Source organism: Corvus moneduloides, chromosome 12, assembly GCF_009650955.1.
Source record: "Corvus moneduloides isolate bCorMon1 chromosome 12, bCorMon1.pri, whole genome shotgun sequence".
Taxonomy (NCBI): domain Eukaryota; kingdom Metazoa; phylum Chordata; class Aves; order Passeriformes; family Corvidae; genus Corvus; species Corvus moneduloides.
Window position 1 is genome coordinate 1847039 of NC_045487.1, and position 26682 is coordinate 1873720.

General features: G+C 44.9%; 2 protein-coding genes across 5 annotated transcripts in view; both read right to left on the reverse strand.

Moving 5' to 3' along the window:
- ZNF469 (zinc finger protein 469) overlaps positions 1-8552 on the reverse strand; it is a 184453-nt gene extending 175901 nt beyond the window's left edge. For 2 of the 3 annotated variants that reach the window (XM_032121746.1, XM_032121743.1), the window contains exons 1-2: positions 6666-8552; positions 824-929 (exon numbers count right to left, since the gene is read on the reverse strand). The gene's annotated coding sequence lies outside the window, so the exon portion shown is untranslated. Of the gene's footprint in view, positions 1-823; positions 4438-6665 lie in introns of those variants that run through there. The other variant, XM_032121744.1, reaches the window with a different exon arrangement.
- Positions 8553-14590: 6038 nt separating this feature from the next.
- Positions 14591-26682, reverse strand: part of BANP (BTG3 associated nuclear protein) — a 114968-nt gene continuing 102876 nt past the window's right edge. For both annotated transcript variants that reach the window (XM_032121899.1, XM_032121898.1), the window contains exons 12-13: positions 18747-18890; positions 14591-15347 (exon numbers count right to left, since the gene is read on the reverse strand). In XM_032121899.1, the coding sequence (XP_031977790.1) occupies positions 15276-15347; positions 18747-18890 (216 nt within the window). In that variant the 3' untranslated portion in view covers positions 14591-15275. The remainder of the gene's footprint in view (positions 15348-18746; positions 18891-26682) is intronic.

Here is a 26682-nt window from a genome sequence, read left to right on the forward strand (position 1 = left end):
CATCGGGGATTACTAAAAACTGAGGAAAGCAAATTAAAAACTAATTCTGTTCTCACTATTTCCTGACTTTCTGTGCTTTTTCTAGCCTGGAGTGGGAGGTGCTGCACAGGAGGGGAGGGATGGATGGGAAAGGCCTTCAAGTGCCTTCCCTGCCACTGACAACTGCCTTGCACTTTCCTTTCCTGCTTCTTTTCACTTCCCTGTCTCCACAGGCTGGAGAGGGAAACCCTGGGAGTTCCCGGAGCCAAAGCAGCTTGGATTTTCTCCTCCTCACCTCCTAATTTGCATGAAATCCTCCTTTTTCTGCACTGCATCTTCTAAAATAGTGTGGATAAAATAGGAAATAAGAGAAAATCCAAACTCTGGTGAGTGCAGCCCTTGAGGAAGGAAAACCCAGCACTGGGAAGAGACTCAGGGAATTCCCTCGTTCCTGGTAGAGCTGAAACCTGTCCTTAAACCTGTGATTAAACACAATTAACATGAGCTCAACAGCAAACTTTAACAGGAGAATAATTAAAACCCAGCCCTGTTTCTCACCCTGTCCTTTGTGATATTGTCAGTTTATACAAATTCCAATCATTAGGAAAAAAAAATTAATTCTTTCTCATGCAAAGTGCAAACAAACCCAGGCTCCTCTTCCATCCAGGATGGTGGAGAGAGAATAAATGAGGGAAAATAGATTCCTCTGCTTACCTTGCCTTTGGAAACACTTTTCCATATCCCTGCGAGCTTCCTTGCAGCAGGTATTTATCCTCCCAAAAAATTTCCCATCCTGTTGCAGTTCCAATGGTTTTTGAAAGGATGCAACATAAAATCCACTAACCTTGAGGCCCTGGGGGCTGGGAGCTCAGGTCCCTCTGCAGATCTCTCACTCCTGAAAGAGTTTCCTGAAGGGAATCCCTTTTTTCCAAGTGGGACAGCACGACTGCCTGGTGAGAAGGATCAGAACTGGGTTAACGTGGTTTGTCTGGGACAAAGCTGCACCTCAAACATTAAATCAATGAAGGGGGGATTTGAAAAAAGTGGGAACAGTTGGCTTCTGTTAAATTCTCCAGGATTTTCCCTGGGATGCTGTTTACAAGACATGGATTTCACAAGACCAGACGGGAGCACAAAACCTCCTTGGACCAACCACAGGTGCCACCTACTCGTGCCTGTCCTTCATCTCCACCCTTGGAAAAACAAGGTTTTCCAGGGAAGATGCCATTCTTTCGGGAATGTCCCATCTGGGGGGTGCTGTGGAGCACGAGATGTTGCTGTTCTCAGGGACAGTCACCCACAAGGACACCCCAGAGTGTCCCTGCAGCTCCCTCCGGAAACCTGGGAGATCCACAGGACATGGAGCTCTCCTGGAGGTGTCTGAGCAGCCTCTGGGTCACCCAGGGGAGGGACAGGACTCAGTGCAAGTGTCCCTGCAGGGATTCAGTTCAAATTCTCAAGGAAAACCCCTCTGTTTGAGGCAGGAAGTTCAGCCCTCGCTGCCCCTGAGTTTCCCTGTTTCTCCTGGAATATTTTGCAGATTTAAGACGCCGTAGGTGGTGATTTGGAGTCCCTTTTCCAATCTGATGTCCCTGAGGAAAGAGCCATCCTAAATTCCTGTAAATTCCTCCCCATGAGGGTGGATTTCCCAGAGAAGCTGTGGTTGTCCCTGGATCCCTGGAAGTGTCCCAGACCTGGTGAAGGCCCTCACCATGACCTCAGGGGTGGATGAGCAGCGGTGTCACCACGTCCCATCTGGAGGGGACAGCAAGGACAGGAACTGCCACTCCCAGAGTCCCTTTAGTTCTGAAAGTCAGGATTTCCTAGGTCAGTCTGAAGGTAAAATCGAGCTGGTTTCCATCATTCCAAGGGTCCCAAAAAGCAGAGAACTGGATGAAAGTCACACGTGACTCCCCCATCCTGGCAACTGCAAGGTCCTCATTACGACCTTTGCTGAAATAAATGTAATTCAGCCACTGATGGGGCTCTGCCTAGGGACAAAACCCAGCAAAAGCAGCAGGGAGCCTTTATCTCCCCACTCTCCCCCATCCATTTTCCTGCTCTTTCAGCACCCACATCCCTGGGTGGGATCTGCTTTGATCGTTTGTTGGTTCAGGGTGTAATCAGCACTAATAATTTCTCCACCCTAGTGCTATTAGGCACATTTGGGAAGTGATTTCCCACCCCCCAGAGACCCTGCAACTGGATACCTCGTGTGCTAACCCGTGGATTTCCTCCACTTCAGCATATCCCGAGGCCTCGAGGAAATTAGCAATCCAAACAAATTCTGCTGGGGTTTCAAAGATGAATTCCTGTAATAACACTGCACTGGGATTGGACTGGGGGCTGGAGCTCTCCACAAACCAGGCAAAACCTCCCAGACAACGAGGGATTTGCCCAAACTTCAGCTCGGTGGTCACGTAGTCCTGTGTCCCCCTTCCCTGCACTGCTGATTACCCAGATTATTTCTGTCTCAGCACAAGTTCAGTCACTTCTCCTTATCCAGAAGCTCGTCCTTTCCACAAGTTCCAGAGAAAAATGAAAGTGAGCGGATTAAAAATAGAAGAGGGGAAAAAAATAAACTCCAACAACTTGCTATCTCAACTGCCTTTTGCTTCTGGCACTTGCAGCGCTGTTCCTTGTTTTGTTTGCTTTATTTCTTGCCTTTTTGTCTCCCCTTTCCCAAGAGAGAACTGCAAAGGTCAGACGCTGCCACGCTCCCGTGTCCTGCGGCAGGAGCTGCCTCAGCTCTTGGCAGGCTCAGGAACCAGACAATTCCTCAGGAGAGGTCCCAATCCAGGCTCGGGAAGAGCAGCAGGAGCAGGACATGGGAATGCTGAGCCATGGGCTGAGAGCAGCACAGCAGCCAAAACCCCAACACCCCGGGGCTGAGCACTGAGGGAAGGGGAACATCCATGGAGAATGAAAAAGGGGTGGCTGAGGGAAAAGAGAGGATTTTATGTCTGGGTTAAAAGAGGTGGATGAGGAAGAAGAGAGGATTTTATGTCTGGGTTAAAAGAGGTGGATGAGGAAGAAGAGAGGATTTTATGTCTGGGTTAAAAGAGGTGGATGAGGAAGAAGAGAGGATTTTATGTCTGGCTTCTGTGTGGAAGCAAATCATCCAAGTGGGGGTGAAAAGGAGCTCAGTTCTTCCACAGAGAGGAGACCAAATGGAAGAGTTCATGGGCAAGAAGGAGGTTTAAAACTGAGCATAACCTGCCCCAGGTGTGTCTGGGGAAAGGGGAGTGCAGAGTTCAGCCACCATTGCTGGAGCCCTTTAGAGCTCCCAGAGTGTTTTACCCCCACATGGATCACAGCCATGGAACCATGGAATGGTCTGGGTTGGAAGGGACTTTAAAGTTCATCTTATTCCAGGATCTGCCATGAGTAAGGAACTTTCTGCTACAGAACCATGGAATATCCTGGGGTGGAAGGGATCCATCAGGATCATCCAGCCCAACCCCTGGCTCTGCTCAGGACACCCCAATAATTCCACCCTGTGCCTGAGGGTGTTGTCCAAACATTCCTTGAGCTCCATTACCACAGTTACAAACCTGTGTCCACAGTGCCACATGCCCCTTTCCCAGCTGTCCTGGTGAAAAACACTGAAAGAATGTGGTGTCCATGTTTTTGGTGGGGCAGAGAGGGGGAAATTCCATGTTTTGGGAGGTGATGGGCACGGATATCTGTGTTGGGAGCCCTGGGAATGACACATCCCCACAGGACAAGCTGGATCTGTGTGTCTGATCTCCCGCCAAGGGCCCTCACGATGGCAAAGGATCTCCAGCAGGAGCTGGAATCCCAAAATGCAGCGTCCATGAATTCTGAGATAGAGCTGAAACACTTTTAGTTTATAAATGAGTGAAACAGGAGCAGGGAATGCAGATAAAAAGGGAATTCAGTGAATTGAGGGGAAGCTTTCACAGCTTGAAGGGAAACATTCGGTTCGGGGAACGCAGGAAATGAAATCAAACCAAATTGAAAGTGGATTTTTTAATAAGAGAATGGACTAGGCCAGACCTAGAAGGGCTTAGGGAACTGATAATGATGAGAAGAAACACAAAAATCATAAAACCAGGGAATTTGGAGGCCTGCACTTCATCCCTTGCCCTGCGAAGAGTGAACGAGGTGAGAGTTTGGTTCAAGGAGCTGAAATCTCAGCCCCAAGTTCTGGGAGGAGTTCAGGGAGGGGAGCTGCTCTTGGCTTCACCTCCCTGCCATAAACCAAGGGAATTTCAAACCCAGGAGGAAAAGAGGGAGCAACAAGTGCAAAAGAAACCCCAATTTCTGTGCATCAGCTGCTTGTAGCAGGAGGGTGGCTCAGTCCAGAGCAGCCTCCAGCAAATCCCCACCTGGAAACTGGGAAAAGCCTCTGCACACTGGATATAAATAGACATTTTCCAGCCACATGAGGACAAGAGCTCAGACTTGCTGGACAAACATTGCCCCACAATGTAGAACTACCATTTTTTAATTTTTAAATTTTTTAAAAATTTTTCTCACTTTTATTGTTATTTTTATTATTGTTATTGATGTTATAATTATTGTTATTATCATTCTTATCGTTATTACTACTATTATTATTACTTAGAAATGGAATTTATTTATGGCAAATATTAAGAACTATAATAATGGACGAGCTAGGAATGTTTATGTGCTACAGAATTCTTTGTCCTGATCCATTGGGGTGTTGGTTACTGAAGGTTTCCCCGTGTGATGAGGACTCAGCAGGTTGAAGGTGGAAAAAAGGGTTTATTTCAACAGATCAGTTGGTTTGAGCTGCTCTTCAGGGCAGAGTGAAGTTTTGAAAGCAAAGCAAAAACCAGAACAAGGTTTCTCATTTGTAACTTGAGCCTGGGGTTTATTCAGTGTCATAACTCTGAGGTAATTATGTTTAATCTTAGCGTAATTATAATAAAAAGAGGAATATCACTGATCCAGAGCTCTGAGCTGGTGACAGCTGGAACTCATGGATGAGTTACCCTTAATGTCCTACAAAAAGGTCGTAGGTGCTGCACAAGGAGGGACCATCCAAGCTCAGAGGGACAGAAGGTCCATGAAAACCGGGAATGCAGAGCAGGGAGGGACTAAAGGGTGAGACGTGAAGCATTGAAATTGCATTGAAATTTTGCATTTTCATTGTTTGTGTTGACATTTTGGTCCTGCCACGGGCAAGGGGCAGCAGGGGGAAGAAGCAGATTTAAATGAGAACAGGAACGGGCTGAGGTCAGGGAGGAGAGCAAAAGCCTGGATGAGTATTTGATGTGAGAGGGAAGAAAAAGCCAAGGAGAGGAAGTTTGTGAATGGATTTGATCTGGGCAAAAGGCAGCATCCAGCAAGGCCAAGAGCAAAGGATGTTGCATTCATGGAGATGTGATGAGACAACAACTTGGACATGAGTCTGAGCTCAAGAGGTTGAGTTCTTAGGGCTGAAAACACTTAGGGCAGGAGTAGGAAAACAGGAAGATGTTGGCTGGCCAGAAAAGGAAGGAAAATCTCTCCCCACCACCTGAACTGTATCAGCTGAGACAAGGCCCCTCAGGAGATTTTCCTTCCCCTCCCACATCGTCCAGCTTCCTCCTTTCACTCTGCTTCCCATCCCAGCTTTCTGTTATCGTTTGGATGATTTGGATCATCTGTGTCTCTCCTGCACAGGACCTGACCCAGGCGAGCAGGGCTTGTAAACCCAGCGGCCTCCACGGGGCCTTTTGATGTCTGGAGCAGGCAGCCAGGCTGCTGGAATTTATGGTTTCCAAGGAGGACTGGGAAAGGGAGAAATTTATGTTAGGAAAATGTGACTGTCATCTTCGTTTATCTCCCGGTTTTGTAATGGAAAACAGGCATTTCACAAACACATCCCCACAAAACCCAGCGTGAAACAGTTCAGGAAGTCGAGCACGTTAACCATGAGCTGCTCCAGAGAGCCTGGGAATGTTATTATTGTTGTTATAATAATAATAATAATAATTATTATTATTATTATTATATAACCATAAACCAAACAACAACAATAATAATAACAATGCAATAAATCACACCCCAGCTGCAACATCCCATCCCCATGCACCTGGCAGGGTTGGAAACCCCCATGGAGAAGCAAGGCAGCAGCATCTCTTCCCTCTTCCATCCTTCATCGTGTCTGGATCAGGAAATCCTCGGATCCCTCGAAGCACAAACCCCCCACACTCAGTGCAGAAGCCGTGGAGCATCACACAGGCAGCAAATAAAGTGTGGAGCTACACCAGGATGCTCCAAGGTTCAGGAAAGCCCATCCTGAACACGTGGATTACCTGGAAGGCTGCAGCTGGAGCAGGCAGATAAGGAGAGCAGCTCAAGCTGGAAGGAGTTAAGCCATGCAAATCAAAATGCTCCCAAAAATCAAAATGCTCCCATTTTGACATGAAATCCACACAAATTTGCATTCCCGCTCCATGAGTTTGTTTGCAGTCCTTGGCAGCTCATGAGGACTTTTGGATTTAGAGCAGGAAAGAGCAGAGATTCTGTTCCAGACCCCCCCAGCTCATTCCTGGAGCCTGTTCTGCAGGAAAACCTGAATTAAGAGAGCACCTTTTGCATCTGGTACCAAACAATCCCAATTCACCTCCACTCCTGACCTTCCCACCGAGGCATTTCCAACATTTCAACCATTTTCTGAGCGTTCAGACAGGAAGTTTTTCCATACTCACCCTGGAGGAGGTGGTGGCACTGCTGCTCCGTGTCCTGCCCTACACCCAGCGTGCCCGGGCACTCACTTCTGTGCTTTTCCCGACTTCCTTTGACAGGGAGCTGATTGCAGAGCTCCGTGATTACGTCTGCATCTCCAAATCTTTCTTTCTCAGCTGGAAAGTCTCAAGTTCCAAGCTGGGATTCCCTCTCCACCCCCTTTCTCCAGGAGTTAACCCTCCTTTTGCTGGAAGGGTCTGTCTGGTCAGCACCCACCGAAATCTCAGGTGCAAAAGGAAGAGGGAAGGTGGCATTTTAAGAGAAAAAGCAGGGTTTTCTTGGATGTTCTGTGCTGTAAGAAAGGTCTTTTTAATTATAAAATGTTTAATTTTGGACCTTCAGAAACCAGCCCTGAAGGATTAAGGGTTTCAAGGTGTTTTAAAATTGCTTTTATCTCGAATTCTTTCTCTTTTGATGTTGATCAGTCCCTGGGTTCTCAGCCAGAAATTTGCTGTCCCCCACCAACAAGGGGGACAAGAACCCATCGTTTCTCTGGTCAGAACCCAGTAAAAAGCACTTTTAGCCCAACTCAACCCTCCTACTTTGAGAATTTCATGTGAGCAAGACAATTCCTCAGTGTTAGGGAAGAGTTCTTCCCCAGAAGGATTGTCCAGCCCAGGCACAGGGACACGGGTCAGTGGTGGCCTTGGCAGTGCTGGGGGATGGTTGGACTTGATGCTCCTAAAGGTCTTTCCAACCTGAATGAATCCTGATTCTCTAAATTTAGGGTATTTCCCCCATTTTTGGGTGGTGTTTTCTGGCACAGGGAGGGAACAGGGGGAACGTTCTGTGATCGAGCCTGGGAATGGATCCAGTGACTGTGGACTGTGCGGATCCATCGCTGGCAGCCAGGGGCATTCCTTGGGATCAGCCTTGCACACCCACCCCAGGCTGCCACACACCACTCCCATTCCCATTCCCATTCCCATTCCCATTCCCATTCCTGTCCCAAGGCACCTCATGGCCCTGTGGGGCTGCATTTGGTGACATTTGGCAGTGCCAGAAGGGATCTAAAGATGAGGAATCCAGCACTCCAGAGCTGCTTGGGCATTACTCCTCCTCCTTCTCCACACACACTCCCAATCCCTCTGCCTCAATTCCCACCTGGATTTCCTGGCTGGAAGTTCCTGCAATTCCCTCCCTGCCCAAACTAAAGAGCTTTTCCCCAGTTTTTCTTCCCAACAGCAAACTCCAATCATGAGCTTTTCAATTTACCCTCGACTCGACAGATCTGCACATGGATTAAAGCTGCAAAGATCTGGACTTGGAGCCAAGAGCCTGAGGGACCTCAAATCCGAGGACACTTGTGCAGCACAGAGCTGGGATTCCAGCGGGATTGGAGCAGGGAATGACACAGGTAACTCCCAAAATAAAACCAAGACCACACACAAAAACCCCACCTCGAAACGTTCAACCACTTCTTATCAATGAATTTTTATCAATGCCAAGAGTGCTGCATTTGTTCAAAGACAGGGATCAGCATGGAAAACTGTCAATCCATGCAAAGACATTCCAAGTTCTTTAAGGGAATATTCCGACCAAGTCGATTTTCTGGCAGAAAAATGAAGACTTTCCCCCTTTTACAATAAAAAAACCAAAAGGGAATCGTTCCCGTCCCTGAACCCCAAGGTTCACTGAGCCCTTTGCCACACCAGAAAACTTCCATGAAAACCCAGGGAAGTGTCAGAGGGGGAAGTGTGGGGATGCACGGTTTATTTTTGGAAAATCCTCAGGCAGAACCTGCCAGAGGAGCTGCTGGTTTTGTTCTAACGCTCAACGGAACGAAACTCCCAGGAATTCCAGGCAGAACCCAAACCAGATGTAATCCCCCCAGATGTTTACAGACTCCTTCAAAACCCAGCAAGGGATAAACAAAATGGGGAAAGAAAAAAAGATGGAAAATCCCCCCAAGCCTCTCCCCTCCGCCTCGCCCCTGCCTACCTCCAGCGCTGCTGCTGCTCCTCGGATAAATGAGGAGATTTGGGCACTAATTGATGACAGAAAATGAGGAACTTCCCAGGAACCCCCTCCCTGGGCTGCAGAGAGGAGGGAAAGGCAACCTGAGCTTGGAAAAGGAGGGAGGGGTCCAACCAAACCAACAAACTGCTCCTGGCTTTTTTGCCTCGGTTTTCCCTGGATTCCTCCCGCCTCCTCTTTTCCGAACGTTCGGATTTTTATTTTTTTTTTAATTTGATTTCTCCGCTGGTTTTGCTGAGGAGAGCAGGGAGCCCATTAGAGCAGGGCGATGGAGAGAGTTGAGGGAGGATTGAGTAACGAAATGGCTGTAAAATCGCAGGAATTGTGCAAGGCAGATGGCCCCAAGGAGAGCGCGGCGCTCGCGGGCTGGGACACGGAGCGGAGCCGGACAAAGCCCGTGGGCTGGGGCTGATGAAAGGGAACCCGGCTGGGATCGGCACGGAAGGGACTGCGAGCAGCAATTCTGCCGAGAAAAGGCACCGAAGCTGGAGTTTGCTGCTCAGCCTAAACTGGGAACGGACAGAATTCCCAGTGCCATCACCTGGCTGCTTCCAGAGGGAGGTTTCAGTTCAGCGCCACGTGGGAACAGCAGGGGAAAATCTGGGGATTGATTGAAAATGTTCCTAATTAACATCAAACGCTGGAATTTCCAACTGTGGGGTTTGGGAACTGTTAAATCAGCTCAGCAAAAAGCATCTTCTCTTTGCATGACACTTCGGGCTAAAATTGCTTTAGTTTTTCCTGATTAATGGAGTTCAGAATGCAGCAGAGCAAGGGGTTTGTAAATATATAAATATATATGAAAACATACATATAAAGAAATATAAATATGTATTAAAGCATACATGTCAATATAAATATAAATATAAATATAAACATAAATAATATAAATATAAATAAATAAAAATATAAATATAAATAATAAAAATTTGAATATAAGTATAAATATAAATATAAATAATAAAAATTTAAATATAAGTATAAATATAAATAAAAATATAATAAAAATAAAAATAAATATAAAATAGAAACATAAATAATAAAAATAAAAATAAAATTCAAATAAAAATAAATATAAAATAGAAACATAAATATAAATATAAATAAAATAAAAATAAAAATAAAAATATATTAAAATAAAAATATATTTAAATATGAATATAAATGTATAAAATAAAAATTATAACTATCAACATAAATACAAATAAATATAGATGGAAATATAAATAATATAAACATAAACATAAATATATAAATATATTATATATAAATATAAACACATACGGTGTGCAGATATATAAATAGAAATATATGTTGTATATATGGTGTATAAATATAAAAATAAATATACATATTGTATCCATGGTGCATATATCGAAATAAATACAGATATTGTAGATATGGTGTGTATTTATAAATTATCCATGATATATTATAGATTGTACATATTGTAAATATATCAATAAATTGATATTTTATATATGGTGCACATATCAATAAATATACATACATTGTATATGTGGTGTGTATATATATAAATGAATATATATATTAATATTAATATATTAATATATCAATATATCAATATATCGATATATTAATATTTTATATTATATTATTAATATAAATATATAAAGAAGTAAGTGTATAGTTATACAAGTAAATAAAAATAAAGAAATAAGTGTATATGTATATAAAATATATCTCTATTATATACATATATACATATATATATACACACACACATATATACATACATATATTAAAATATATATTAATTATATTATATTAATTAATTATATATTAATTTTTTTATATATATATATTAAAATATATACCTTTCAGCTCCTCAAACAGTGCTGGGCAGCTCCCAGGTTTTTTCCTGCTTTTCCCAGCAAGCCAATGGTAAATGGAACATAGAGTCCACCATTCCCAGCTGGAATCATTCCCACCTCCAGACAGCAGAGCTCTGCTCCCTGGGGCAACAAGAAACCAGCAAAGTCCCGTGGATTGCACTGCCCAGTGCTCACATCCTGCTCAGCAAAGCAAGCCCAGTGCATCTGGAAAACAGAAATCCCAAAGGTTCCCTAAGGAAAGCAGGGAATCAGTGGGGGACACCGGGATTCTTCTCATTTTCACGGTTCTGGTCTGAAATCCCATCAAAGTCCAGTTCCATGTTCCAGCATGGAACACTGAGGACAATGAGCGCAAGCTCAGCCTAAACTCAGTTTTCCATCCAGGTTTTTGTTGTGTTTCTCCACCACTTTAATTCAAAGGGAAGACCTGGAATAATGCATTTACTGGGAAATTATATGAATTATAATAATTACATAAAAGATAATCTCATAACACAGAGATGGAGAGATGGAACTGGGCAGTTTAATTAAACATCCAAAACACAGATTAACCTGAGGGACCAGATCTACAGAACTTTCTCAACCTCTTGGTTAATTAAAAAATCTGTATGATGAATAAAAAAAGGTAAAATATAGAAAAGAGAGAAGATATAGTTTCTGCCCAAAATATGAAATTTTATTAAATATCACCAGAAGACATTTTTCCCTTTGCAAAAAAGGAAAAATCAAATAGAAAAGGAAGAGGAGGAAACTTTGAAAAGTGGAATTCTGTTTAAAAAAAGGCCAAAAAAATTTAAACAAAGGAAACATTCGCTGTTGAATCAAACTTTGTATGAGACACAAATGGGGAAAAATAGGTTTTTCTCCATTTCCATCCAATTTACCGTGATAAAAACAAGATTTGATTAAAAATCACCTGGAGGAAGAAGAGAGCTGAGCCCTGCCTTGGCATGTGGGCTCTGCAGGGCTCCTCGTGCCTCCCCTCACTGCCGAAATCCCCATTTTTTGGGATCCAAACCCACCTTCAGGAGTGTCAGGCAGCAGCCCCGGGGCTGTGTGTCTGCAGCAGCACACGGAAGAGGGATCTCAGTTTCCCCAGCTCAGTGATTCCCTTCTTCCCAGCTCCATCCCAGGAAATGAGCTCTGACTGCCGAGGGCTCATCTGAAGCAGCGGAGCTCCCACCAGAGCTTTGGGATCACCAGGAATGAAAGGAACATTCTTATCCCTGATAATGGGAAACAGTTTGTGCTGAATTACAGTTACAGCTCGAGATTTGCACTGCTGGGATAATTGGGAATTCAGCAGGAAAACTGATTGCTAACAGGAGTTTGAGATCCTGCAGCGATTCGGGCTTGGGGTTTTTTTGTAGGGATTGGTTTTCTCCCAGTGTTTTTCTAACATGAAACTCCATAGCCATAGAATTGGATAATAAAATCCAGGGCCACCAGAGGATCTCCACACAGCAGGAGCTCCACGATGGAGACAAGCACCAAAGCAGCTTTTTGGATGGAATTCTTTGCTTTACAGGCAAAGTGTCGATGCTGAAATGGCTGAAAATGCAGCTAACGAGGACATTCCAGTTAGCTGGGTCACAGAGGGGTGATGGTTTTATAGATTTGTTTTGCAAATAAATCAAACATAAATACATAAAACTACCAAGGAAAGACAGAAAGAAAAAGAAAACCAGGAAAGGAATTCCCAACACCCTGCACTTTTCTCAGGCCAGTTTCTTGCTGTACAATCCACCAAACCAGAATATTTTAATCAGGAGCATGGAAACCCTAAAGGATTCTTCTTTTCAGGTGGGATTCAAGATTCAGTGATCTGAAGGGTCTTAATAATGGTCCACTAAGAGAATTTGAATTCAAAATCAGGATAAATGGTCCAGGTTCTAGTGAACTGAATATTAAAAATAACCAACAGGGCCAAGCAGGGTAACCAGAGGCTCTATCCCCCCCAAAATCTGCACATCAAAATATTGCCCTCACCAAAATCATCCCAGGAAAACTGGAATCTGCAGGGCATGAGATGAATTCCAATAAAATAAGCAGCTGATCCAAGTTTAACCGTGCAAGAAATGTCCTCTGAACACGCCTGGTCTCAATCTCTCTTGAACAGAAGCAGCGTGAGGAGGAAAAGAACAGTGAAAAATGAGGATGTTGGAAGGTTTGCTGAGGGAAAAAGAACATTATTAGTAAAAAAGGCAGAGGCTGGGAGCTACAGGAGATGTAATTTGAGTGCTCCTAGTTGATTTACTGAAAATCATCTTCAAGGATGGAATCATATCTGTGGGGAACCAACACCAACCTTCTCAACCCTCAGGGCCCCCAGGAGCTCCTGCTTCCTTATCTTGTAATACTTGCAGGATTTCTTCCTGTTTTGTGGATTTCTTCCTGTTTTGTGGATGTGGTTTTGGCACAACCTCGAGGTGAAGGTGCCTTCCCACTGCACAGAACCTCACAGACCTTCCCAGGAGCGAATTCATCCCTGAATTATTCATTTTTGGGAATGATTTCTTTGTTGGTGGCACAGCCTGTGATGCCTGGAAAACACATCCAACATTCCCGGAGACATTTCCTGCCTGGACAAGGAGATTGAACCCAGAGAGAGGGAGCAGGGACAGGGAATACTCACCAGTATCCCTGGCTCAGTGCTGGAGTCTCCTGAGCTCAACCTCCTCCTGAACCTCGGCTGGAAAATGCAAAGAGAACAAAATCCTGAGCTCACCACAAACCAGAGGAATGGAGGGGAATTCCCAACTCAGCCTGACAGGACCCAGGGAATGGATTCCCACTGAGGGCAGGGAGAGATGGGATATTGGGAAGGAATTGTTCCCTGGGAGGGTGGGGAGGCCCTGGGATGGATTTCCCAGAGCAGCTGGGGCTGCCCCTGGATCCCTGGCAGTGCCCAAGGCCAGGCTGGAATAACCTGGGATAATGGAAGGTGTCCTTGCCCACGGCAGGGGTGGATCTGGATGATCCTTAAGGTCCCTCCAAACCCAAACCATTCCACAATGCCATGATTATTAAAATGTCCAGGCCTTGCTTTATTTTTAGGCCTCTCTTTGGGTGCCAAGCTCTTCAAAGATCCCTCAGTTTGAGAAAAACCACTCCAAAAGGAGCTGAAAACAGCCAAATTCTTGGCCTGCTGCAAACCCCGAGCTCCATAAGCTGTGGTTGTTTGCATTGTGCTTCTGTGTCAAGAAATATCCCAAAGAGAAGGAGGAATTTATGGAAAGTGTAACACTTACCAGGGACAACATTCCCAGAAGCTGGGGGTGCTTAACCCTTCCTTTGGTAATAAAAAAAATAAAAATTCAAGTTCTCCTGGATTCAGCCACGTGGGATTTGTGGCTATATCTCATTTATCAATTCCTTAAATGCATTCTGAGCCATATCTTGGGAATGATCAGATGGGAAATCAGCTGAAAATCAAATACAAAGCAGCACCTCCCTCTCTTATTTTCCAAACTCTGTTTCCCAAACCCTGTTTCTCAAACCCTATTTTCCAAGCTCTAGTTTCCAAACCCTATTTTCCCAAACATGCATCATTAAAATAACCAGGTTACAGCAAACAGGTTTCCTTTCCACTCATGATTAGCAAATCAGACAATGGTGCTTTGTCAAAATCCCGATTAAATTTCCCAGAACTTCCAGAGGAGAGGGGATTTCACCTGGCTCTTGGATGTTGGGTTCAGATGGATGAATGCCACTCTGAGGAACTGCTGGACAAAGGAGGCAGGAGGAACTGAAAGGGAGAGAGCTCAGAACTGTTCACATTAAACAAAATTATTTCATAAATTCATCGAATTTAGCAGACTCAAAAACTCAACTATCCCATTTTTCTTGCACTGGGAATGCAGATAACAAAATGGTCTGGGATTGGGAATTTAAGTAACAAAATGGTCTGGGATTGGGAATTTAAATAATAAAATGGTCTGAGACAGGCTCTTCCTTAGAGGCTTCATGTGGATCCATTCCCAGCTCCTCCAGGACAACATTCCTGCCCAGCCAACCTGGACTCATTCCCCAGGCAGAGCAATTTAGAGCTGCACTATTCATAAATACACATTTATTTTTCATTAGAAATGCATAATTACAGCATTTTTAAAGCATTTTTCCCCTAGAAAAGTAGTTAAGCAACAGTACAAACAGAATTGTTAGTCTTCTGCAAATACAGTTTTCATGACACTGAACAGAAAACACCAGCAAAAGGCCAAGACTTGCTGTCAAGGAATTTTTCCTTTTTTTGAAATATTTTCCTTTTTTTTTTTTTTTTTGTTATAAACACCATAGCAAATAAAAAAAAAGGTTGTTCCAACAGTGAAAAATATCTGAGCTCTGGAGCTTTCTCTCTGTGGTAAAGCAGGTGCTGCAGGGCAGCAACACCTGCACCACCTGCGGACATTCCAACGGCGCTTTCACAGGAGGAACCAACGGGATGGGCAGGGACTGAGTCTCACAGTTTGGACGCAGGAGAGTTCTTCCTCTCCCTCTGAAAGGTTTGGTTTGTCCTCTCTGAGGGGCTCGAAGTGCAGCCCATGGGGTTTTTCTGAAGGCCAGGACTTCGATTGGTGTCGTGATGCAGCTCCGGATGAAGCTGGAATTATTCCAGGAGGCCAAGCAGGGCATGGATGGAGGTTCTGAGGTGTGGCCACGAGCCTGGGAGGAATTTCCAGCCCCTGGCACTCCATTTCTGGCTGGAGTTCATGGCCAGCTCCCCAACATTCCTCAGTCCTCTTACTGGATTTGGATTGCTCCGTGTTCTATCTGCATTTCTGGCTGGATTGCTGATTGAAGGGAATCAGTGCCCTGCAAAGGGGAACAGGACAGCAAGAAATCAATCCAACAGTGCTTTCTATTGGTGTTACCAAGCGAATGTGAACTTATTATACAAATATAAAGTGCTTGTGTATACCAGAGGAAAAAATTCCAGAGCAAAATCCACATGGATGTGGGCTCTGTGACAGAGGCACCAAAAATAACATCGAGAGTCCCCATGAAGCCTAACGAGGAGGCTGAAAGAATGCAATTATGATAAAGATCTACAAAATCATGAGTGGCACCAAGGCAATTATTCCCTCTCTCTCCTCAAGAAAAGAACCAGCTCCAAATAAAGGAAATAAACCCAGGGTCTGGCACCAAATGTGCTAAAGCTGTGGAAGGCTCATCCCAATGGAGTGACTTTGGGAATAGGGAGCTGGGCAGGGATCTGCAAGGAAAGGCCACCAAGGATGATCCTGGAAAAGACAGGAGGGAGTTCTGGAGTGCCAGAGCTGTTGGGGGTAAGGGGAGTGAAATCACCTGCTGGCCTTGTCCTTGGAATTTCCCAGTTGGAGCACGATAGTGCCTAAAAATGCTGATTTTCCCCACTGCAGCCTTTCCCTATTTTGGGTGAAGTGAGAACAGCACAACTACAGTCAGCTTTTCCTCAGGGAAAATTCCTCCTGCCTCTCCTCACTTTCCAAGGAAAACCAGGAAGAATTAAAAGTGAGCACGACTGATTGAAACCTTCAAAGGAAATCTCTTCACAAACCAACTCGCTGCCTACCAGGAACGATGCTGGGGAGGGATAATCCCATGGCAAACTCCCAAATCCCTGAGAGGCAGGAAAAACACCCCGAGAGCTGTGAGAGGAGCAGCATCCAGAACAGCTGCACGGGCTTGGAGAGAGCCCCTCACACCCAGGAAAGCGTCCCCTGCCAGCAGCCGGGATCACAGCACGGGGAAAACTCCCAGCAAGGGCAAGGAATTCAGGACTTTTCCCCTCTAAACTCCCCCTGATTCCAGAGATCTGCCCTTGCTGCATTTTCCCTCATAAACCCCTGGAATGGATGCTCTGTGCAACACCCTGGACACAGAATTCTCTCTCTGACAGGATTTCTGTGATAAAAAAAGCCTCATTTGAGGCCCTGCTTTGTGCTCCCAGCCTTGAACCTGCCAGAAGATCCACAAGGGTGGAAAATCCACCAGATTTCCCAGCTTTTAGGTTTTACTACACAGTGTCAACTTACTCATTATTCAAATTAAAATCCCAGGGGTTCAAAACCATCAAGTGTTGCTCCTAAATTCATTTATTTCCCTCTGCCTTGTTGCCAGTAATTGCATTCGGCCACAGGAAATTTTTTTTGCTTGTTTAATTTGAAGGGTATTTTGTGTTTGCTTAGAAGTTCAATGAATTCATGCCAAGGTGCTGAAAAAAATCTATGAGATTGCTAAATTTGATAGCACAAAAGTTTTTAAATAATCCTCCAAGTTTTCTTTCCCATTTAGAGGAGAAGTGTATTGAGTAAACAGAATTTTGATATTATCAAATATCAGCACAAGAGCAACACCAAATATTGATCCAACACTCAGACCTGAAAGGATTACAAGAATTTGTATTTGGAATGATGGTGGGGTTTTTTCCAAATCTAACAAAATTTACCACCAGCATTGCATTGGAGCACAGAATTTTAATCCAAATATTCTGTATTTCTAGACTTTGCAAACTGCTGTCAAAACATGAAAAGAAGCCAAGCAAAAATCATTCACGAATGCACTGAAAATACAGAATTGAAGTGGATTTTGCTCTGCTCCAGTGGAACTCAGAGAAGGGATTCATTTCAGGAAAAAAAGGGCAGAAAACTGGTACGTTGTTGTGAGACATGAAATAAATCCACATTTGTGCTGTTTCAAACGGGGAATTGGCACAGAATCCAAGCCAGGTGGAAAACAAATTCCACTTGAATGAGCTTTGATTGACAAAGAGCTACAAAATCCTCAGGAACATCTCAGCACCTCGACAAAGAACCAGGTGGAAGTGTCAGGGCAGCCTCACTCGGAGGGTTTTCCCTTCCCTCAGATAAGACTTTTCCCTTCAGATAAGAGATCCTTCTCCACAGGACAATTGCGTAGTTTTATCCACAAAAAAAGCTCCTGAGCTATGGATAAACTCAGAGCAATGCAAACACCAAGTTGGTTTCTCCAACTCCTTTCCAGATCCTCGGCTTTCACTCGGTGCAAAGTGAGGCCATATTTATGGCCAACTTGTTTTGGGGCTTGTCTGTTTTTCCTTTCATCCCCTTTTGCTGCCACATTCCTTCCCTGCTTTCCCTGGGCTCCCTGTAAACCTCTGTGGTTAACCACAGCATTAAAATCTAACACGGTGCAAAGTGTCCCTGAAGAGGGAGGAACTCCTGGGGTGGCTGCTGCTCTTGGGAATTTTGCTCCATAACTCCTTCCTGAGGAGGAGCTGGATGAGGAGGGAGCACAGGCACGAGGAGAAACCCCATGGGAGGGAAAAGTGGGAATTCCACAGGCCTGGAGTGGGGACAGCAGCATGAGGAACACCTCTCAGCACCTGCTTCGCTTATTTGGGGTCATGATCTTTGTGGGTGCTTCCCAACTCTGGGTATCCCGTTATTCTTGGATTTATTAAATCCACAGGAGCAGCAGTGATGGAGAATCCATAAAAAGCAAGGCACTATCCCTGCAGAACACCCTCAGTGTCCAGAGCACTCTTACAAGCAATTAAAAACAAAATATTGACAGGGGCGGTGCTGAGGCAAAAAAAATTCCACAAGCACTTGGCTTCCCCAGGGAGTGGGATTTTCAAAACCACGTGGGACCAAATTCAGAAAAACTTGTTCCAACTGTTTTAAATCAATTTTGTGGTGCTGTCACCGAAGCTTCAAGCTGATGACAGACTTTTCCTGTCTCTGATTCGCAACTGTTCGAAGTGATTAAAAAAGACCAAAAATTCCCCAATAATTCCTCCTCCATAACGGAGAGGATCAAGTGTTCACTTCCAACTGCTGCAGGAATTTCTGTTCATCAAAACAACTGGAAAGCTGCTGTCAGAACAGGAATAACTCTTCTGAGGGAAACCTCAGTATGAAAATGCTTTTTGGCTGATTGCAGACACGTTTTTGGTGCTGTCCTTCACGATGGCTCTCAGCCTTCAAGGACACACTGGTGACCAAAATAACTTCTCCAGAGGCACTGGGCAAGGACAGAAGAGCAGGAACAGTCAAGGACCATTTCTACCTTAAAAAAAAAAATTTGATGTTTCTTATTATAAATGATGGTTTTTATGGTTTGGAAAGAGGATCACGAGCTCCCTGTATTTGTGGGTAGATACAAAACACATCTGACAGATGTTTCAAGCAAGTTAAGCACTTTCAGTGGGGGAAATGGAGACAGCCGGAGAAGGAAGGGCTCACTCCGTACTTGGTTGGTGGCAGAGTGGTCTGTCACGGGCGTCAGCTGCACGTACTGCACCTGGATGTCGCTGCCCTGGAGCGGGGAGCCGTCCACGCCGCCGGACGCGGGCTCGGCCGAGGCCACGGCGATGAGCTGAGCCCCCTGCAGCACCTGTGGGGAGGGCAGGAGAGAGAGGCTGAGAACCAGGGAGTGCCAGCAAGGGGCAGCTGCAAGGAGCACAGAGGGGCAGCTGGTCCCAGCTCCGTGCCCAGCAGGGCCAGCCCAGAGCATGGGATTGTGTCCAGGTCTGGGATGTCTCCTGAGGGAGACTCCACACCCTCTCTGGACAAGCTGTTCCCACACAGGAAGAGTGCCTCCTCATGTCCAGGTGGAACTTGCCATGCTCAGTTCCTGACCATTCCCTCTTCTCCCATTGCTGGGCCCTCGGAGCAGTGCCTGGTCCATGCTCTGCCCCTCCCTGCAGATGGACACGGATGAGATCTCCTCTCATCTGTCTCTTCCTGAGGCTTCCCAGCTCCCTCATCCCACCCTCTTAAGAGAGATGCGCTCCCAGATCAGAAACACCCCATGAACCACCCAAGCTAGAACCAGGAATACCCCTTGAACCATGCAACCAAACAGAACCAGGAATACCCCCTGAACCATGCAACCAAACAGAACCAGGAATACCCCTTGAACCATGCAACCAAACAGAACCAGGAATACCCCTTGAACCATCTAACCAAACAGAACCAGGAATACCCCCTGAACCATGCAACCAAACAGAACCAGGAATACCCCTTGAACCATGCAACCAAACAGAACCAGGAATACCCCCTGAACCATCCAATCAAGTCCAGCTCCAACACCAAAACCCACTAAAGGAACCATGAGAGAAGCTGTCCTTCAGTCCCAGCTGCTCCCAGCCACAAGGGTTTCCCTCAGGACATGGAGCACATATGGATTCCCATACTGGGTTTGTGGGATTGATAATTATGTTAATTATGATAAATTAATTGGGACAGAGTGACAGATCCTACTGTGAGTGTGATAACATCAGCAGCCCAGCAGAAATCACTGAGCAAGGTTTTCCTGCGTGAACACCCAAATCCAAGACATTCCTTCCCACAGCCAAGGCATTCATTGCAGCAACATTTGTATTCCTATCAACAGGAAGGTGTGGATTTAGGAATTCCTAATTAATGCTTATGTTTATCCCATCTGCATTTGGCTGGAGAAGACACCAAGTCCCTCAGAGGCTTCAAACCCCACAACAGTTGATCCATCTCAAAGCACTTAAAAATGGCTTTGGGATAAACTCATTTTAATTCCCTTCTTGAAACAAAAATCAGAATAAAATCAATGTATGTAATTAATAACAAGTCCCCCTTGCATTTCTCAAACCCAGCCCCACACTCAGGTTCAGTTTTTATGAGTCACAAATGAGGGATTTTTAAACATCGAACATAATGAACAAAAGGAATCTTTCAAACCAAGGGAAGAGAACAAAGAGCAAAAATAACATTGTTAGCAAAGGTTCTGCTGAACAAAGAATGATTTCTCAGCTGATCTGCGGGTGGGTGGCCATGGATGAGGGGGTGGACCCAAATTTCCCCAGAGAGTGTGGGAGGAAGAGGAGGTGACCTCCAAAAATGACCTCCAGGGTGTTGTCGGGATTTTATTGGGATCTTGGGTGTTCTGAGACAGCATCAGCACCAAGCTGCTCAAGGATGTCCCAGTCTGGTTTTACAGGAATAAGCAGAATTCTCTCATCCCACGGTATTAGTTTTGGAAGCACCCGATGCTGTCAGGAGCACAGCCTGTCCCACTGATCACCTGCAGGTTGGAAAGGACTTTTTTCTCATTTATTTCTCAACTGTCAAATTCAGCAGGGCTGGGAGTGACTGAACAACCCCACGGGCACAGAATCCTGGAATGCTTTGGGCTGGAGCACCTGGGAGAGTGAAGGTGTCCTTGTCCATGACATGGGGTGGGATGGGATGACCCTAAAATCCCTTCCAACCCAACCATTCCGGGATTCTGAGATTCTCCCCCTGTGTCATCCCACTGACCTGAATCTCTGCCTTTCTCCTGGGGGTTTTCTCTCTCCTCTCCCCCTTTTCCCCCCCTCTATCATTCTCTCTTCAAATCTTGATGATTTGGGACATGAAAACAATTGATCTCCCAAATGTCTAGATTTTGACCCTTCTTCAGTGAGCTATTTCCCACACCAAACATAATAAAATTATTATTTATGATGAAAAGCAGCTACTCTCTCTGCTCCCTTTCCTTCCATGTCCATTTTATCCCATAACAAATAATTCTCACTTAACATTCAACTGCCTGGGCATGAAAGGGAATTTTTTTAAAAAAAGAATAAAATATAGGAAGTTTTCTTTTCATTTCTTTCAAAATTATTCAACCATGGTTTGATTCCCATCACATCCTCTGCTGATTTACTTACCCCTGAGATTTATTCTTTGGGAATCACTTAAGACTTTAAACTCCAAAAACAGGTAAAGGTTTGGGGATAGTGAAGTTTGTTTAAAACACCCATTCCTCAGGCTGGGCCTTGGCAGCTTGAACCTTCTAAACCCCATCTTTGAACCTTCTAAAACACATTTTGAACCTTTAAAACACATTTTGAACATTCTATACTCCATTTTCAAACCTTCTAAAACATTTTGAACCTTCTAAAACACATCTTTGAGCCTTCTAAAACATTTTGAACCTTTTAAACCCCGTTTTTGAAGCTTCTAAACACATTTTGAAGCTACTAAACCCCATTTTTGAACCTTCTAAAACACATTTTGAACCTTTTAAACACATTTTGAACCTTCTATACTCCATTTTTGAACCTTCTAAAACACCATTTTTGAACCTTCTAAAACATTTTGAACCTTCTAAACCCCATCTTTGAACCTTCTAAACCCCATCTTTGAACCTTCTAAACCCCATTCTTGCTACTGTTTTGAGCTCTTTTATTAATCTGGGCAAGCACATGTGTTTGCCTACCTATAAAAAGCTCAAAACCAAGAACATTGGGATCTTGGTGCCTTTTTTCCATGGTTTTTTTTTCCCATTTCTACAGCAGGAATGCAAGAATGTTTCTTTAAACCAAAGTGAGGTTTGGAATCACAGAATGAGTGGATGTTTCTGGAAGCTGAAAATCCTGGGACACTGATGGCCAAACACATTCCAATGACAAACACAGCTCCTTCAAATGATAAGAAGCTCTGCTGATAAGAGTCCTCTTCGAAAAGATAACTCCCTGTCCCTGATTCTTTTCAGTCTGAAACTTTTGGAGCCTTAAACTAAAACCATCTCCTGCCTTTCGTGCCAACAAAACATTCATTTAGTGGCTCACATCCTGAAAGATTCCAATATAAAGGAAATGCAGTGTTGTGGGATAAGGGCTTTGCAGAAAATCCCACTGCAAGAGCTTGCAGGTGCTTTATTCCCATTAATGTCCCAATTAATTGCTCTGCAAATAAAAGTGTGTTGGGTTAAGGTAGCTGAAAACAAAATAAAAATCATCCACTGCTCTTAAAGTGAGGGTTTCACCAGGAATTTAATGAGCTGCTTCCTAAAGCTTCACTTGGAGACCTTCCCTTCCCCAACGACAACTTGTACCTAAACTTGTTATTTCTTTCTGACGTGAAATGTGAAAAGAAATTCAGCATAAATCAAAGGCTCCTAAAAGCAGCTCAGAGCAGGGGAACTGTCCCTGCTGTGCATTTCTGGGAGTGCTGAGTGGAACCGTGCAAAAAGTGACCTTAAATCTGTCAAAGCTTCATTAGGGAACCCCCTGCAGGGCCATAGAACAGGGAGCACCTCCTGGAAATTCCCCAAAATTACAGGCAGGGCAAGGGAAACTGATTTCAGCTCCACGGAGTGGGGAGAAACCAAAAAGGAGAATTCCAGAGTGTGTTTTTAGCAGGGGCATTATTTAATTGGATAAGAAGAATAAACCATCCCAGCTGCTTTCTCGGTGATCCAAGATTCCCTTCCCGTCCTGGAGAAACGCAGGAACACAACCTGCAGCCACTGAGTCACCTAAACATCCCCAAATGTCCCTTTTCCTTCTGCCCTGGTCTGGTGGAGTGAGAGGAGTGATGGCAAAGTGTGGCTTTGCTTTGATTTCCAGCAGGGATGGGTTCAGGCCCTGAACAATGATGTCAAATGCATCAAATCCAAACATTTCCATTGAAAATCCACTTGAAACCAGCACACGTGCAAAGGTTAATTACAGTTAATTGGCAGTTGGAGTGCAGATGGAATTTCAGGAGAAATGACTGGTTATGGAAACAGGAGTTACCTCATCTCAGCTCCCTGTATCACATTCAAGGGGATATCGGGAAGAAAGGAAATGGGGATGGTTCCTCTGACTCATCTCCTGCTCCAAGATCCTCCCAGGGAATTGTCCTCCGAGGGAAACTTCTCAGGACAGCTCTGGAGTTACCTGATGGCACTTCCCAAAACCAACCTGCGCTTCAGAGGGATGGAGCACCCTTCCTGCAGGGAAAGGCTGGGACAATTGGGATTGTTCAACTTGGAGAAGCTTCAGGGTGACCAAACCGTGGCCTTGCAGTGCCTGAGGGAGCTCCAAGAAAGATGGGGAGAGACTTTGGACAAGGGATGGAGTGACAGGACAAAGGGAATGGCTTCCCACTGCCAGGGGGCAGGAGGAGATGGGATATTGGGAAGAAATTCCTCCCTGTGAGGGTGGTGAGGTGCTGGAATGGAATTCCCAGAGAATTTCTGGCTGCCCCATCCCTGGAATTGTCCCCTGCTCCTGCTTGGAACAACCTGGGATAGTGGAAGATGTCCCATGGCAGGGGTGGCACTGGATGAACTTTAAGGTCCCTTAGGAGTCCCCAAATCTACACAATTGCAAAAGTTTGTGAAAAATGGTTCAGTGCCAGCAGCAAGCACGGCAAAATCCATGGAACTGCTTCCCAAAGGAAGAGTTTTCAGGAGTGGGCAATTCCAGGTCTCTACAGTAATTCACTATTTTGAGCAATACCAAAAAAGCCTTTGGCTGAAATGGTTGGGGTTGGTTTTTTTCCAGCAGAATGTTATTGCTGGGTTTTAGTCAATGTACAGCTAAGTAAGGAATGGCTGGATAATCCAGAGAAAAACACTCCAGTGTCAGGGAAATCTTCCTAAACTGGAGCTGCTGGCTGCAAGAGCTCAAGGAACGAGTCACAGACGGGCGACCCAGGCTCCTGCAAGTGACCAGCACTGGGAGAGGTCACTCCAGGGAATACTGAGGGTGACCCACACAGCACCTGCCTGGGTGGGAAAGTTGCGGGAGTGCCATAACCCAGCCAAGGGGGAGAGGATCCCTCATTCCTGAAGGAATGGCTCCCTCTCCATCTCCATCCGAATGTGGCAAATCCCTGCTCGTCTGAAAACTACAAACATGGTTTGAAGTGGCACCCTGGCCTCGAATTCCTGGTGGGATTAGTTCTCTCAGGAGAAATGCTGGAGTATTTTCAGCACTTCCTATGAAATTCTGCTGAAGACTTCAGGCAATTGCAGCGGGAAGAGCATCCAATCTTTTCCTAAAGAAATCCAAAGGAGGATTTGGCCTCTCAGTGCTGCTGAGAAGCTCCATCCCCTCCAATGAGGCTGGCAGTAAATATGCCACTTCAAAAGAGTCCGAGCTGATCACCGAGGATCTCCCCAAATCCCACCCAGCTGGAAATGTCTGCTCCAATCCCTCACTTTGCCCTCGGAAGGGCCATTTCGCTTCAACTCCTGAAAGAAAAGAGATTTAGGGGGAGCTGCAAATGTTTACATCATAACTGGCAGTGGGGTTTTTTTTTTTTTTTAGTAGAAGCAAAATAACATCTGAAAGTTTGGCTCTTGTTGCCAGAGTAACAAAACACTGCTCCTACTGTCCCCGGCAGGATCCCATTAACCGGGAGAAATATGGATGGGGAAAACAAGCACGGAGCGACAGAGAAGTTCTAGGATTGCACAGCTCAGGAAAAGGCCTAAGCAAATGAATCTTCTCCCTCCTCCACTTTAATTGTGGGATGATGTCACTGGCTCGAGTTCCATCTATCAGGATCAGAAGTTTGTGGTGGTTTCAAAGGAAAAGCAGGAGGAGGATGGCAGGAAAAAGCAGAGTGAGGAGCCTGAGCTATAAATCAGCAGCTGGAGAAAGTTCTAAGCCAGTCCTTGTCAATTAAAGAGCACTTAAAGAGCAAACAGCGCTCTGGAGAATTACCTGAATTACATTAACGGGTTTCTAACAGAAACATGCACCAAAAAAACCTGCTCTGGACATAATTCAGGGAAAAAAGTTCCCAAGGACAAGGCAAAGTGGTAACTTGACCCACGTTAAAGAGCAGACTCGGTCCCCTCAGGGTCTGTTCTCTTTAACAGCCCCACTCCTTTGGGAAGATGCTCCCTGATTTCCAGGACAGGGAAGGAATCCAGAACCTGGAGCTGTCTGTTGTCTTTAGTTTTCCTTTTCCACCCAAATCTCCTGACAGGAATGGCAGAGCTCTACTGAACACGAGGAGTTCTCCACATTACAGGGGGTATTTCCATGTGGAAGGGGAATATGAATCCCAGGATTTAGGCTAAAAATAAACATACGGAAAGGCTGGGATTTAGAATGAAAACCATATGAGAGAACACCTGCACTTCTCCAAATACTCCTACAAAAGGCTACAGGATACTAGTAGGAAAAGAATTAAAACACCCAACTCCAGCTCTAATCCTGGCTTTTATCTCCTAGGAAAGTTCATGCCTAAGGAATCCAAAGGAACAGAAGTTTTATCTATTTTATTTCAATTACTGGCACTGGGCAAGGTGAGTGTGGCTCTGGTGGTGACCAGAATCAGGAGCAGATGGGCTGGATATTAAAAGTGATCCATCATCTCCCACCCAGAAAATCATCTCTGATGTCCAAACCCTGTCCTGAAGAAAAGCAATTAGGAAAGCTGATGGATTTCCTCCATGGAGGTGGATGTTCTTCCCCACAGGCACTGTGATTTTTAAAATATTGCTTTTTGATAGATTTAATAACCTCAGAGCTGCACAAATCAGCACCCTCTGATTCCCAGCAGGGCTCCCAGATAAGACATGAATGATCTCAGTTTTCTCCACCTGAGGCTACATCATTTCTGCTGGAATTCCACATGTGCTTCCCTTTAGCCAAGGCACTAAGTGGACAAATGTTTCCCATCCCCTCCCTGGAGAACAGCTTGGGAATTGGTGCTTCTTTCACACCAAGCCTTTGCAATGATGCAAATGTTCTTTTTCTAATTTCCAGCCATAAGATGGAAATGAATCCTAAGAGAGTGTCAGTTTGTTTGACTAAGTCATGTACTACAAGCTCATGATGCTTTCCCAATTTTGCAAATGAATTCCTGATTCCTTGAATTGATTTCCCCCTTTATGGACTTGTCTCAAGTTGAAGCCAGTAGCCTGACATGTAAGAATTGTACGAATCCTTAAAAAATGGGATTTGCCAATTACATTCCACGTTGAGGCCGCAAATAAAATCCTTTTTCTGGGAGAGATTTTTAAAATTTCATTTTTTTTCAGCTTGCATGGGAAAGCATCCCCAGAGGAATTAACATTTTAGCAGAGAACCAAAGCTCCATTTCAAACGGGAACAAAGAGGAATAAGAAGGGATTTGTTTATCCACTCCACTTCCTGCATCGCTTCGAAAACTGCATCGAGTCATTCTAAAGCCATTAGGTAACACATCCACCCTGTTCTGCTACAAATCATTAAAATCTCTTTGCTTTGGGGGTGGAAAACAATTGGCACAGGCGTGGAGTGCCTGTTCTCCCCTGTGGATTAAACTCCAACCATATGTGAGTTGTCAGGGCAGTTTTACCCTTCCTGGGGCTCTCCGAGGTTCTGTGCTCTCCTCACCCCTTTGTTTACCCTTTGTGTTCCCTTTCCACTCCAGCCAGATCCAGGGGATGGAATTAC